At 42.2% G+C, this 15,961-nt stretch overlaps 1 protein-coding gene across 6 annotated transcripts in view; it reads right to left on the bottom strand.

Moving 5' to 3' along the window:
* Nucleotides 1–15,961, bottom strand: part of Mrtfb (myocardin related transcription factor B) — a 165,772-nt gene that overhangs the window by 20,253 nt on the left and 129,558 nt on the right. For all 6 annotated transcript variants that reach the window (XM_039087009.2, XM_063268241.1, XM_063268242.1 and 3 more), the window contains 2 exons: nucleotides 6,306–6,437; nucleotides 2,067–2,329 (listed from right to left, as the gene is read on the bottom strand). In XM_039087009.2, coding sequence (XP_038942937.1) covers nucleotides 2,067–2,329; nucleotides 6,306–6,437 — 395 coding nt within the window. The remainder of the gene's footprint in view (nucleotides 1–2,066; nucleotides 2,330–6,305; nucleotides 6,438–15,961) is intronic.

Here is a 15,961-nt window from a genome sequence, read left to right as displayed (position 1 = left end):
TTTTGTCTTGTTTTCTAGATAGGGTCTTGTGATATGGCCTAGGCTAGACTTGAATGTACAGCCTACAGCCTTCCCTTCTCTCATGTTGGGACTATGCAGTGCTGGCTAGAATTGGCTGTAGCTTTGTTTGTTTGTTTGTGATGGATCTCTGGTAAAGATTATCAGTGTGTTGGAAAACAAAACTCTCATTTTTCAGATCTGGGAACTGACCAAAACTTGAGTTCAGCCTTCCTGTGGTTAAATGACACATGGCACTAGATGGCTCTTTGGTTGTGGTAGCAAGTGACGCTATGGAAGAGTGAGGAACTGAAGCCTCAGGGAATGCCAGGGTATGTGGAGTCTGGTGTCCTCCCTATGCCTTAGATGTCCTCTCCTCAGGTAAAGAGGTAAGCTGCATAATTTTTTATTTTGGGGCCGAAGAGTGGGTTCAGCACTTAAGCGCACTTAAGGACCTGAGTTTCATTCTCAGCCCCACATGGCAGTTTACAACTATCTGTCACTCTAGTCCTGGGGATCTGATGCCCTTTCTGACCTCCTCAGGCACTAGTCATACACATGGTTCACACAGACACATGCAGGTAGAACACGCATACAAACAAAACAGTAAGCTTTAAAACTTGTTTAAAGCTTTATTTTATGTGAGTGGGTGCTGTGCCTGCATGTATGTCACTTACACCTTTAAAAGGATGATTCCCAGGCACATGTCATGGGAAAGTCTTTTTGTGGAATTTCCAGTCCCAGTCTCCTCACTGGGAATGGAATAAAAAGGAGCAATCTCACCGGCCTGCAGGGTGATGGTGGCATGAACTGTGAGCACACTGTGGGTCACACGTGGAGCCACAGTCACCCAAAGAGGCAGCGCTGCAGGATGCCACCCAGGGCTTAGACAGCAGTAAAATGCAGTGACGGCTGCACGGGACCCATATCAACTCTCTGTGGCCATCCTGGATCCCTTGTAACAGCTCATTTGGGTGTGTTAGCTCTTAAATAATAACATGTTACAGAAATGCTTTCCCCTCTCCATACTCTGATGTTTAAAGCATGTGCTTCATAGTATGGTTGGAATTACCAACAGATTTAGTCTTCATCATATCTTAGAAGAAGCAAATTGACAATCATTCCCCTATGGGGAGCTATTATTTTGTAACAGTATCTTTTAGTAGGTTTCCTAGAAAAGTGGCCCAGACCTGCAGGGACGGTGGGGGTCCAGTTTTACAGAATGGTACACTCAAAGTTTTTTTTCTAATGACAAACTTTCTGTCTTTTCCTAGTCTCCTCTCCAGAGCTGGGTATGTGGGAAGTTAAAGATGGGGTTTCTATTCAGAAAAAGCATATTGGGATAAATATTTAAAGCATTTTCAGTCAATGAGTTGAGGGTATAAACTTGCCTATTCTAGGCCTAAGGACAGGTTCCAAGGTGTGCAGATGCCATCCTTCTCTGGCCCTGGGCATTCAGACCATTTCCTGTGTGTCACCTTTGACCCATCCTGTCACTACCTCGTCATGGCTCCTTTGCCCTTGAACATCCAACTGTTGTCTTTAATGACTCAGTCTTACCTGGTTTCCACTGTCTAAGATACCACACTGTCTGCCACGTGGAATGGTCTACTGCAGACAGCTGTCCTTACTTCTTGCCTTTCGTCTATCTTAGGAACTGACCAGGCAGCTGTCTCAGCACCACTGTATGCCCTTCCTCTTTCCCTGCTTGGAAGAGCCTTCCATGTGGGAACTTTCCCCAAACCTTTCCCTTACTTCTGCCTTTCTGCCCTTGCTTCTTCCCTGCAGGTGAGTGTGCACCCAGAGGGTTTTCTCACAGCAGTTGATACTGATGGATCCTGAATAATTGTAAAAGGCTCAGAGACTACTGGAGGGCAAATGGTGGACTAGATAGCAAGTCACATTCACTGTGGGATTTTAGACACTGTGTGTGGTAAGCTTGGACCACAGCCAAGTGAGGGTGGTCCCTGAGCAAAGAACTTGGCCATCCCCAACCTACCATAACTTGGGGTTCCTCCCAAAGCCAGGGCACAAGTCATGCCAGGATGAACCCCCAAGCACAGGCTTACTTGACAGGTGCGGGCAGGATGGTCTGGTAGTTGTAGTGCTGCTGCTGTTGCTGCTGCTGCTGCTGGCTCAGGATCTGCAGCTGTAGGAAGAGCTGCTGCTGCTGGAGCAGGCGGGCATAGTTGGAGTCCATGTGTGGCTCGCTCTTCTCCCCTTTTTGGTTGGGCGGAATGTACTGGTGGTACTTGAGCTTCTTCACTCGGGGTTTCGGGTCTTTGCATTTTTTGTTACGGTGTTTGTCGTTTGGATTCTTGGGATGGCTTTGCTAATTTTTGAGGAAATAATAAAAAGGAGAACATTTTAAGAGATGTCAGAGTAACATGGACTCAATCAGCTTGTTGATCAGTGTTGAAAGTGCAAAGGAACTTTTATATATTTGACAGTGTAGAAAATGTCTGTTCCTGATATAATTACTGTAGTACCCTTGCTTAAAGCAAGAGTTTCAAACCCTCTGCTAAATTTTGGAAGGATCCCAAATCCGTCCATTCATGGAGAGAGAGAGAGAGACAGAGACAGAGAGGGACAGAGAGGGAGGGAGGAAAGGAGGGAAGAAGGGGGGAGGAGGAAGAGAGAGAGACAGAGAGAGAGAGACAGGGAGGGAGGAAAGGAGGGAAGAAGGGAGGAAGAGAGAGAGAGACAGAGAGGGAGGGAGGAAAGGAGGGAAGAAGGGAGGAAGAGAGAGAGAGAGAGAGAGAGAGAGAGAAGTAGAGAGGGAGGGAAGGAGGGGAGGAGGGAGGAAGAGAGAGAGAGAGAGAGAGAGAGAGAGAGAGAGAGAGAGAGAGAGCTGTCAGTCTATGAGGATGAAACATACACGATCGCATGTGCCTTAGTGATTCACAAGTAAAACAGCAGTGTGCCTTACAGTCCTCAGTGGTCTTGGTGAGGAATACATGAAATGCATTTCAGGAACCACTGACCTAGGCCTGTAATTCCAGCATTCAAGAAGTAGGAATAGGAGGATCAGGAGTTCAAGGTCAGCCTTGGCTACAGAGTCTGAGGCCAGCTGAGGTTACATAAGACCCTGTGTCAAAAACAAAGAATCACAAAGACAACTGCAGACTTAGTTTGATTTATAGATTTTCATTCTACATTGCTCCCTTTTACAGCCAAGCTGCTTGGCCTGGCACTGCCAAGACAAATAACAGACATCCACTCTGGGCTTCCTGAGGAGACAAAATGCTGGCCTAGTATTTCCTACCGAAAAGCAGGCTATGTACTATGTGTGTAATAAGTTAAGGATTATGTCACCATTACAGTGTAACATTAAGAAAATATAGCTATGAGCACATGCTTTTAATCCCAGCACTTGGGAGGCAGACGCAGGCAGATCTGTGTGAGTTCAAGGCCAGTCTAGTCTTGGAGTGAGTTCCAGGACAGTGAAACCCTGTCTGGAAAAAACAAATACCAAAACCAACCAACCAACCAACCAACCAACCAACCAATCAACCAACCATAACAACAAACGCAAACGAACAAAAATATGGCTATGGAAAAATAAGTAAGTGCTTCTTTCTAGTGAGAATAAGAGACTACATAAGTAGTTTTAAGGAAAAGAAAGAATTCAAAATACTAAGTACTGAGGTTTGGTCTGTTGCTATGTATTGTAATGTTAAATTGTATATAAGAAGGCCTTTGCCTATGAGTGACTTCTCAAGTTTACATAAGCTTTTATTGTGCAAACCTTGTTCCTTGGTTTAAAACTGTTGGTTAAATAAACTTGGCTACAGCCAGTTACTGGAGGGATTTGGGGTTGAAGTGACCTGGTTGTGGGAGAGAGAATTGAGGAGAAGAAGGAAGAGTGAGGGGAGGAGAGGGTGCCATGAGGGAAGATGGACTATGAGCACATGGCCAGGAGAAAGCAAGATTCTGGGGTATAATGCTGGGGAGTAGCCAGGCCAGCAGTTAGAAGAGTAGATTAGGGGATACCTCTAGTTGTCAAAGCCAAATAACATAACCAGTGTCTGAGTCTCACTCATTTGTAAGTTGGTGGAGAATGGTGGGGGCACACTAGCCCTAGAGGCGGGGACGGATGGTGAGAGTGTGCATTTGCCCTCTCTTAGGACTGACAAGGCAACTTTGTCCTGAGTTGTTCTTTTCAGTTTCAAAGTCATCAGACCATTCTCTGTCTTTTGGTATTCACACTACAACTTCATCTGAAAAGAAAAACAGTGAAAAACAGAGCAAGTTTGTTTGGCTTTTTCTATTCTGGTCTACTTTTGTTTTATCTTATCTTATTATTCTTCAGATACCTGTTTGTTTTCTAGAGGCAGAAAGAGTGTAAGGAGGAAGGATGGGGAGAATCTTTGAGAAGTTGGGAGAGGGAAAACTTTGATCAGAATATATTGTTTGAAAAACATCTATTTTCAATAAAAGAAAGAATAAAACACAACAAGACAAAGAATAAGATGAAACAAAACAGTAGGCTGGAGAGGTGGCTCAGCTATAAGAGTACTGGCTGCTCTTGCAGAACATCTGGGTTTGGGGCACCCACATGGTACACATATATACATGAAGACAAATACTTATACAAATAAGTAATGAAAAACTCCAGACAAAGGAGGATTTCATTCCTAAGCTGCTTTAGTCACAGATGTGACTAGAGCTTCTGAATAAACAACATATATGTCATAACCAAAGAAGATTTAGACAGACACTGAAGCTATTAACACACTCGGGACATCGTTCCTGTTGAATGCCAGTGTAAAGTGGCACAGGGATGCCCTTGCCTGGGGAAGGTGCCTTCCTCTCCCTGCACAGACGACATGTCATGAGAGAGTGGAGCATGACTTTTATAGCAGGGTTATAAACAGTCAATGCAAACAGGCTCATGACTGATTCACAAGAGCTTAGTGTACATCTTTTCCATAAATCTGCACCCAGGACATCACACAGAGCACTTGAAGCTCATGGCTCTAGTGGGAGTCGGTACACTGTAGAAACTGGCAAAGTTTTAACTTGACTTTCAGTGTGCTGAGTTACTACACACCTTCCAGTATAGCACTCAAGTGATAGTCCAATTAGCTACTTTCAGCATTTGCACGGAAGACCTGTGAAATGGGACTGTTGCTGGAGCTTGTGCTTCCTGCAAAAGTCCTTGATGTACCCTCCCTCGGATTCCCTGAGACTGTACCCTCATCCTTGGTGCTTCCTCCTCAGAGTCAAAACACTTTCTAAAAGGAGATACTAGGGAAGGAGACGAGGAGAGAGTTGACAAGGACAGGCTGGCATCCTGACCCTTTTTGAGGGTACAAGATGGTGGAGGCAATACTGCAACATTTGTTAGGATGTGACTTTGTTGATATTCCTGGTTCCAGTACTAAGCTAGGGAAAGGTGTCCTGGAGTTGGAGTCCTACTGCCTCAGACAACCTTGATGGTAAGATTATAATCACCTGAGAGGCATGCTCTCCTTATAACTGAGTGATGCCTGACCATCAGGGCAGAAAAGGCTGGAGTCTGGGAGATTGGACCTTTCTGGCCACCCCACTTCTTAACTTATTTGAGGGTCAGTCTCTGCATGATGGCAAGATTAGCTAACATTAATGTCCTATGTAGTTCAAGAGCTCTGAGACACTCTGAGACATGTATAGTGCCCAGTTTAGGAAGAGCCACCTATGAAATGATTAAATTATTCTTTGCTCTCATACCATTTTATTATAGGACATTAAGAACTTTTCAAATGTACTATATATTTAAGGGTTTTTTTCCCTCCTTTGAGATTTATTTTAACTGAATTATTTCAACCATGTCCACTTTGGGGAAACAGTGCCATGAACTGGGCTTATCTGAGATCACACCAAGCTGCTTCTGGCCAAAATGGCTAAACTAAAAACCTCTCCAGATCTTCTGAGCAGCATACACTCTCAACTGGATACCACAGAGCTTCTTCATTTTGAGCATAAATTATCCCCAAAGCTGGCTGTCACAAAAGACACCTGAGTGCGGCTACACCTCTAGTGCTGTGCTGCAGCAAGTCATCTGAGTGTGCTTAGTTGGGCAGGGCTGCTGACGGAGGACTCCTGAAGCATGCCTCATAGCACAGCACTTCGTACGAGCCAAGATCTATATAATTTTTCTGTTACCATGAGTACAGGTCATGTGTTGACATGTCTGAGCCTAACAAGCACTACGGTTTAGTTTTCAAGGTTTGGGTTAAAAAGCAGGGGGTAGGTCCAGACACGTGCCTCTGTTTAGTGTCCATGGGTTTGAGACAGAGTCAGTGAGTGGAGTCCTGGGTACCCACCTTCACCAGTGTTGGGCCAGACTTTGCTGAGGACACAGTGTTCGTGGGGAGGACAGAAGCTGTAGACCTCGTGGGAGGCTGGTCCACAGGGCTTTTCAAGAATTCAGGAACTGCTGGGGACACTGAGGTAAACTGTTGGGAAAGGCAGAAAAAGACAAGGCCATGAGATCAGTGACTGTAAGAGGACTGGAATTACAAAATGCCCCTTACTGATTATCCAGTACAAAGTGGTCAGCCTCAAACTATATTCATATAAACAACAGAAATGGACTCAGCAGGTTGGTTTTATGTTTGTACATATCTACATACACATATAAATATAAGTAATACTGATAAAGTATAAGAGGCTATCAATTTGTGAATTGGGGGACATGGGAGGGATTGGAAGGAGAGCTCTGGGAGGGGCTCAAAGGAGGAAAGGGAGGGGTAAGTGATATACTTCTATTTTAATTAAAAAATGTATAAAAACTTACAAATATAGAAAATAAAAATGTCTACAAAATGAAACAAAGAAAAATAAACTATTGTGCCTAGGGCCCAAAGGAATCACAGACTTTAATCTTGATGAAGCGGATGTCTCAGTCAGGGTTCCGATTCCTGCACAAACATCATGACCAAGAAGCAAGTTGGGGAGGAAAGGGTTTATTCAGCTTACACTTCCACACTGCTGTCCATCACCAAAGGAAGTCAGGACAGGAACTCAAGCAGGTCAGGGAGCAGGAGCTGATGCAGAGGCCATGGAAGGGTGTTTCTTACTGGCTTGCTCAGCTTTCTCTCTTACAGAACCCAAGACCACCAGCCCAGGGACGGCATCACCCACAATGGGCTGGGTCCTTCCCCCTTGATCACTAGTTGAGAAAATGCCTTACAGCTGGGTCTCATGGAGGCATTTCCTCAACTGAGGCTCCTTTCTCTGTGATAACTCCAGCTTGTGTCAAGTTGACACACAAAGCCAGCCAGTACAGCTGGTTATTTACCAGCTACCTCTGTAGCAATGGATAGCTGAAACTAAGATTAGGCTGATATATGGTAATGTTTTTAGTTTTTTCCCCTCAAAAATATAGTCAGAATCTGTAGGATGTCATACAGGTGAGACAGGTACAAGATAGAATGGGGCCTGTCATTGGGCGAGAAGGAAGGATGGGCAGGAGAAAAGTGTTAGGGAGAGGAGGAGACCCAAATGAGGCTGGAGAAGCAGCAGAGAGAACATGGAGGCGGATGTTAAGATTCCTCTCTGCACCTTTACAGGTTGTTATGAATATTCTTAGGGGATGGATGTGCACAGGGCTTTGTGTGTCTAGGTGTGCAATTATAGATTATCAATTGGTTGTAAGTTAATTGTGTGGACGTATTGTACATTAAGCATTTAACACATAAATCTTGGTTGTTGGGATCCAGTTTGCTGAGTAATAATTTCACTGGGTTGTTGGGAGTGTGAGCAGAGTCCATGACAGGAAGCTGTGCTAGTCTATAGAATGCTTGGGGCTAGCATTGTGTAGGGCCCTCGGAACACTATGTGGGTCTCAGGTGTGGTAACAACCGCCAAGGGGACGATGTGTGAAAGCGGTAACAGAGAAACAGCTAGAGTGCACGGATCCTCAGGAGTGGGAACTCGCAGGAACCAGGACGAGTGTCATCATTTATAACTTTACAGCAACGAGAATCATCCTCATTTTTGGAAAAACAACCTCAAGACACATAAAAACACCCAAAACAATACATGGGTATTTCTAAAGTTTTCTTGATAGACAGGTCATGCTAATCCTGGCTCATTTACATGTAGGGTTGGGCCCCTCATAGAATGAACATGCCCCACCCTCCCTGTAGCTGGCAGCACCTCAGTGAAGGTTTGCGTCACTCCCAGGGCCTGCAATGTGCTGCACCCCTCAGACTTCTGCCTCAGAGCTGATGCTAACTGACCTGACCCTGTGTCGTTCAAAAGAGAAGCTGAATAACGTATTCCCAGGAGACTGTCGCACTGCATCCTGGAGCTTGTCTCACAGATGCTAGGCTTTGCCCTCCCTAGTGAGCACTAGTTGGGGTGGGGTGGAAGTCAGAAGGAGCTACAGAAGGTCTAACTCCTTCTCGCTAGTACTTTACTCCACATATGTGACACATCGTCACCCCAGTGATGTCAGTGCCTCATGTGCTGTGGCCTTGTCTTCAGGAACAACATCCCCTGCCCTGCCCTTTCAGTTCCTTGAACAACCTTCAAATGCATTATAGCAACAATCAAAATCAGTTCTCTTACGGAAGTATTTAAAACAGCAAGTGGTTTCTTTCTTAAAAGAAACAACTTGAAAACCTGCAGTGCTATTAGCAATAAACATCTGTTTAATTGATGAATGTCACTGTGTGGCTTTTCCTCAGTAGTTGCCCTTCAAGCCCAGCTGTGCCTATGTGAGCAAGTGCATGACTGCATAAGTCCATGGCTCTCTCCTTAAGGCCAGCTACTGCTATTCATTTCAGCTTGTGATTATTAACATTAGACACCATAAGGGACTCTGTAAAGATAGCTGTGGTCAGTTCCATTTCATCCAGAAATGGCAGCTAGGGACCCATTCTGTGTTCTTCAACACTAAGGATATGTCTGGCTCCTTGACAAACCTGTGGCCAGCCAAGTAAAAGGTGGCACTTCCTTAAAGGACATGGCCTTATGTTATTAGTTATTATCTAGAAAAGAAGTATCTCTGGGTGGTCTCATAGTGAGCACAGTTTTTGGCTCTTGTATAATTGGTCTATGAAATAGAATCAAATGCTTAAATTTTGAATTGGACAGTTATGTTCTTACAAACATTCGGCCTGGTGCGCTGACCAGCACAAGCAGTCATGTTACGTTTGAGTGAAGTGTTTACAACTTGAATGGTCATCAGAGCATGGGGATGCTCGTTAGGATGTCTTCTGGTCTACATCCCTACGCTGTGCCTCCTCTAGCCTCTAAAGCAGATACTGTTTTCTGATTTTCTCTACTTCAATGTGACCGCTATCCAGAAAAACTATAAGACTAATTCCACTGACACACAGTGGTTGTTCACTGCACCCAATGAGAAGATAAGCAAGTTGGAAGGAGAGATCCAGAGTTCCCAGGCATTCTGTCAGGCTTTGTAGCAGGTCTTCAGCAGGATCCACAATATCCTCCCCAACTGGCACCTAGATCATGTCTAGGTGTTAGGCTTCAATTTGGTAAACTCTACAAAGAACCCAGGTGCCAGAGTACTGAAATAACCATGTTCTAAAAGGGTAGAAAATATCTAGGTCACAAAGGACACTTTCTCTGTTCTATAGTTGACTGAGAAATATACCATCACCTTAGAAAAAATGCTAAGTGTGCATTTAAACTGACACCAAAACCTGCACTCATTCTGTGCATCTCTAACTTCAGTGATTCAAAATTATTTCCCTAAAGAGGAAACAGAAGTTGCAGACCTGACTTCCCATCCCCCAGGTGAATATTCCGACCACAGGTATAGGATCATAATTGCTAGTGCCTTCACTTTCATCCTAACACCATTGAAGAAGTCACCAGGGCTAGGTACTGCTTGCCATGTAAGCATGAAGACCTGACTCTGGAACCCTAGTATTCATGCCAAAGTGATCTGACAGTGAGCATCCCAGCACTGGGAAGACAGGTGGGAGCTGCAGGCTTAGTGAGTGACCTTATCTCAAAAATTAGGAAGGAAGTGATTTGAGGAAGACCCTAAAGTTAATCTCTAGCATACACACACACATACACACACAGACATACACACATACATGCACACACTCTCATGAACATATACAACATGTGCAATACTCGACATTAATTTCTGGCTTCCACATATGTGTGCACAAACCCAAAATGTACATACAACACATTATTCAAAGAAAAATGTCAGAAAAATATTAAATATGGCATACTTTGAAAATAAGTTCAAAAAAGAGACTTTTAACCTTAGAACTTTTCTTTTTCTTCTTTTTATTGGATATTTTTATTTACATGTAAAATGTTATCCCCTTTCCTGTTTTCCCCTCCAGAAACACACTATCCCATCTCTCCTCCCCCTGCTTCTATAAGGATGCTCCCCTACCCACCCACCCTTGACAGGACTAAGGGCCTCTCCTCCCATGGAGGCCTGACAAGGCCATCTTCTGCTACATATGCTGCTGAGGCCATGGGTCCATGCCTGTGTACTCTTGGGATGGTAGGTTAGTCCCTGGGAGCTCAGGGGGGTCTGGTTGGTTGATATTGTTGTTCTTCTTATGGGGTTGCAAACCCCTTCAGCTACTTTAGTCCTTTCTCTAACTCCTCCATTGGGGTCCCCATTCTCAGTTCAATGGTTGGCTGACAGCATCCACCTCTGTATTTGTCAGGCTCTAGCAGAGCCTCTCAGGAGACAGCTATATCAGGCTGTCAGCATGCACTTTTTGGCAACAGCAATATGTCTGGGTTTGGTGTTTGTGTATAGGATAGATCCCTTAGATGGGGCAGTCTCTGGATGACCTTTCCTTTAGTCTCTGCTCCATACTTTGTCTTCAAATTTCCTCCTGTGAGTACTCGCCTACTAAGAAGGACTGAACCATCCATACTCTTTGGTCTTCTTCCTTCTTGAGCTTCATGTGGTTTGTGAATTGTATCTTGGGTATTCTGAGCTTTTAGGCTAATATCCACTTATGAATGAGTGCAAATCATATGTGTTCTTTTGTGATTGCCTATGAATTTCATAAATTCATTGTTTTTAATAGCTGAGTAGTACTCCATTGGGTAAATGTACCACATTTTCTGTACCCATTTCCCTGTAGAAGGATCCTTTCCAGCTTCTGGCTATTATAAGTAAGCCTGCTATGAACATAGTGGAGCATGTGTCCTTGTTAAATGCTGGAGCATCTTTTGGGTATATGAGCAGGCGTGGTATAGCTGGGTCCTCAGGTGGTGGAATGTCCAATTTTCTGAGGAACCTCCAGACTGATTTCCAGAATGGTTGTACCAGCTTACAATCCCACCAACAATGGAGGAGTGTTCCCCTTTCTCCACATCCTTGCCAGTATCTGCTGTCACTTGAGTTTTTGATCTTAGCCATTCTCACTGGTGTGAGGTGAAATCTCAGGATTGTTTTGATTTGCATTTCCCTGATGACTAAGGATGTTGAACATTTCTTTAGGTGCTTCACAGCCATTTGATATTCCTCAACTGTGAATTCTTTGTTTAGCTCTGTAGTCCATTGTTAATAGGGTTATTTGATTCTCTGGAGTCTAACATCTTGAATTCTTTGTATATATTGAATATTAGCCTATGATCAGTTGAAGGATTGGTAGAGATCTGTTCCCAACTGTTTGTCATTTTGTCCTAATGACAGTGTCCTTTGTCTTATAGAAGCTTTGGAGTTTTATGAGGTCCCATTTGTCAATTCTTGATCTTAGAGCATAAGCCATTGGTGTTCTGTTCAGGAAATTTTCCCCAGTGCCCACGTGTTCCAGGCTCTTCCCCACCTTCCTCTTTATTTGTTTGAGTGTATCTGGTTTGATGTGGATCCACTTGGACTTGAGCTTTGTACAAGGAGAAAAAAAATGGATCAATTTGCATCTTCTACATGCTGATCACCAGTTGAACCAGCACCATTTGTTGAAAATGCTATCTTTTTTCCACTGGATGGTTTTAGCTCTTCTGTCAAATATCAAGTGACCATAGGTGTGTGGGTTCATTTCTGGGTCTTCAATTCTATTCCACTGGTCTATCTGCCTGTTTGTACCAATACCATGCAGTTTTTATCACTATTGTTCTATAATACAGCAAGAGGTTAGGGATGGTGATTACACCAAAAGTTCTTTTATTGTTGAGGATAGCTTTAGCTATCCTGGGTTTTTTGTTATTCCAGATGAATTTGCAAATTGCAATTTCTAACTCTACGAAGAATTGACTTGGAATTTTGATGGGGATTGCATTGAATCTGTGGATTGCTTTTGGCAAAATGGCCATTTTTTTACGATATTAATCCTGCCAATCCATGAGCATGGGAGATCTTTCCATCTTCTGAGATCTTCTTCAATTTCTTTCTTCAGAGACTTGAAGTTCTCGTCATACAGATCTTTCACTTGCTTGGCTAAAGTCACACCGAGGTATTTTATATTATTTGTGACTATTGTGAAGGGTATTGTTTCCCTAATTTCTTTCTCAGCCTGTTTATCCTTTGAGTAGAGGAAAGCTACTGATTTGTTTGAGTTTATTTTATATACAGCCACTTTGCTGAAGTTGTTTATTAGTTGAAGGAGTTCTCTAGTGGAATTTTTGGGGTCACTTAAGTATACTATCATATCATCTGAAAATAGTGACATTTTGACCTCTTTTTGTTGTCTAATTGCTCTGGCTAGGACTTAGAGTACTTTATTGAATAGGTAGGGAGAGAGTAGGCAGCCTTGTTTAGTTCCTGATTTTAGTGGGATTGCTTCAAGTTTCTCTCCATTTAGTTTGATGTTGGCTACTGGTTTGCTGTATATTGCTTTTACTATGTTTAGGTATGGGCCTTGAATTCCTGATCTTTTACCATGAAGGGATATTGAATTTTGTCAAACGCTTTCTCAGCACCTAATGAGATGATAATGTGGTTCTCTTCTTTGAGTTTGTTTATATAGTGGAATACGTTGATCCCCTGGGATGAAGCCTACTTGATCATGATGGATGATCATTTTGATGTGTTCTTGGATTCACTGAGATCATTGAGTATTTTGGCACTGATATTCATAAGGAAAATTAGTTTGAAGCTTTCTTTCTTTGTTGTGGTTTATGTGTAAGCATAATTGTGGCTTCATAGAATGAATTGGGTAGTATTCCTTCTGTTTCTACTTTGTGGAACAGTTTGGAGAGCATTGGTATTAGGTCTTCTATGAAGAACTGACAGAATCTGCAGTAAAAGTTTTTTCGGTTGGGAAAACTTTTAATGACTGTTTCTAATTTTTTAGGGGTTATGGGACTGTTTAGATGGTTTATCTGATCCTGATTTAACTTTAGTACCTGGTATCTGTCTAGAAAATTGTCCATTTCATCCAGATTTTCCAGTTTTGTTGAATATTGGTTTTTGTAGTAGATCTGATGCTTTTTTTGGATTTTCTCAGTTTCTGTTGTTAGTCTTCCTTTTCATTTCTGATTTTGTTAATTTGGATACTGTTTTTGCACCCTCTGGTTAGTCTGGCTAAGGGTTTATCTATCTGTTGATTTTCTCCAAGAACTTGCTCCTGTCTTATTTATTATTTTTATTTTATTTTATTTTAGTTAGTTAGTTTTATTCTTTGTATAATTTTTTTTTTGTTTCTATGGTTGATTTCAGCCCTGAGCTTGATTATTTCCTTTGTCTACTCATCTTGGGTGTATTTGATTCTTTTTGTTCTAGAGCTTTTCAGTGTGCTGTACAAGCTGCTAGTGTATGCTCTCTCCACTTTCTTTTTGGAGGCACTCAGAGCTGTGAGTTTTCCTCTTAGCATTGCTTTCATTATGTCCCATAAGTTTGGGTATGTTGTGCCTTCTTTTTCATTAAATCTAAAATGTTTTTAATTTCTTTATTTCTTCTTTGACCAAATTATCATGGAGTAGAGCAATGCTCAGCTTCCATGTGTATGTGGGCTTTCTGTCATTTTTGTTCTCAGTAAGAACCAGCTTTAGTCCATGGTGATCTGATAGGACGCATGGGATTATTTCTATCTTCTTGTATCGGTTGAGGCCTGTTTTGTGACCAATTATATGGTCAATTTTGGGAGAAGGTACCATGAGGTGCTGAGAAGGTATATTCTTTTGTTTTAGGATGAAACGTTCTATAGATGTCTGTTAAGTCCAGTTGGTTCATAACTTCTATTAGTTTCATTGTGTCTCTGTTTAGTTTCTGTTTCCATGGTCTGTCCATTCGTGAGAGTGGGGTATTGAAATCTCCTACTATTATTGTGTGAGGTGAAATGTGTGATTTGAGCTTTAGTAAGGTTTCTTTTATGAACACGGGTGCCCTTGCATTTGGAGCATAGATATTCAAAAGTGAGAGTTCATCTTGGTGGATTTTTCATTTGATGAATATGAAGTCTCCTTCCTTATCTTTTTTTGTGGATGAAAGTAAATTTTATTTGTTATTAGAATGGCTACTCTAGCTTGTTTCTTGGGATCATTTACTTGGAATTTTTTTTCCAGCCTTTATCTCTGAGGAAGTGTCTATCTTTGGCACTGAGGTGTGTTTCCTGTATATGGCAAAATGCTGGGTCTATTTTATGTATCTAGGCTGGTAGTCTGTCTTTTTATTGAGGAATTAAGTCCACTGATGTTGAGAGATATTACCGATTACTAGGGTTGTTTCCTATTCTTTTTGTTGTTAGAGGTGGAATTATGTTTGTGTGGCTATCTTCCTTTGGGTTACTTGGAAGATTATTTTCTTGCTTTTTCTTGGGTGTAGTTTTCTCCTTTTGTTGAGAGTTTTCCATCTATTATCCTTTGTAGGGCTGGATTTGTGGAAATATATTATGTAAATTTGGATTTGTCATAGAATATCTTGGTTTCTCCATCTAGGGTAATTGAGAGCTTTGCTGCCTATGGTAGCTTGGGTTGGCCATTTGTGCTTTCTTAGGGTCTGTATGACATCTGCCCAGGATCTTCTAGCTTTCATAGTCTCTGCTGAGAAGTCTGGTGTAATTCTGATAGGTCTGCCTTTATATGTTACTTGACTTGTTTTTCTGTACTGCTTTTAATATTCTTTCTTTGCTTTGTGCATTTGCTGTCTTGACTATTATGTGACAGGAGGGATTTCTTTTCTGGTCCAGTCTATTTGGAGTTCTGTAGGCTTGTTTGTTTATAGGCATCTCTTTCTTTAGGTCAGGGAAATTTTCTTCTATAATTTTACTGACCATATTTACTGGCCCTTTAAGGTGGGAATCCTCATTCTCTTCTATACAAATTATACTAAGGTTTAATCTTCTCATTGTATCCTTGATTTCTCGAATGTTTTCAGTTAGCATTCTTTTGTGTTTTGGATTTTCTTTGGTTGCTGGGTCAATGTTTTCTGTTATCTTCTGCCCCTGAGATTCTCTCTTCTGTCTCTTGTATTCTGTTGGTGATGCTTGCATCTATGACTTCTGATCTCTTCCCTAGGTTTTCTATCTCTAGGGCTGTCTCCCTTTGTGATTTCTTTATTGTTTCTATTCCCATTTTTATATTCTGGATGGTTTTGTTCAATTCCTTCACCTGTTTGGTTGTATTTTCCTTTAATTCTTTATGGGATTTTTTTGTATTTCCTCTTTAAGCCTTCTATCTGTTTAAGCCTTTCCTGTATTGTCCTACATTTCTTTAAGGGAGTTATTTATGTCCTTCTTAAAGTCCTGTATCATCATCATGATGAGATATGATTTTAAATCAGAATCTTGCTTTTCTGCTGTGTTGGGGTATCTAGGACTTGCTGTGGTGGAAGAACTGGATTCTGAAGATGCCAAGTGGCCTTGGTTTCTATTGCTTAGGTTCTTGCACTTGCCTCTTGACATCTGGTTATCTCTGGTGGTAGCTGATCTTGCTGTCTCTGACAGTGGCTTGACCTTCCTGTAAATCTGTGTGTCAGTACTCCTGGGAGACCTGCTCTCTCCTGGCAGGATCTGGGTACAGCGAGCTGTGGCACAGATGGAAACTGGAAGTATCCTGTCCCAAACTGCTCTTCAGTGTT

This window comes from Rattus norvegicus, chromosome 10 (genome assembly GCF_036323735.1).
Source record: "Rattus norvegicus strain BN/NHsdMcwi chromosome 10, GRCr8, whole genome shotgun sequence".
In the NCBI taxonomy this organism is placed as follows: Eukaryota; Metazoa; Chordata; class Mammalia; order Rodentia; family Muridae; genus Rattus; species Rattus norvegicus.
This window is presented reverse-complemented; position numbering and strand designations above follow the sequence as displayed.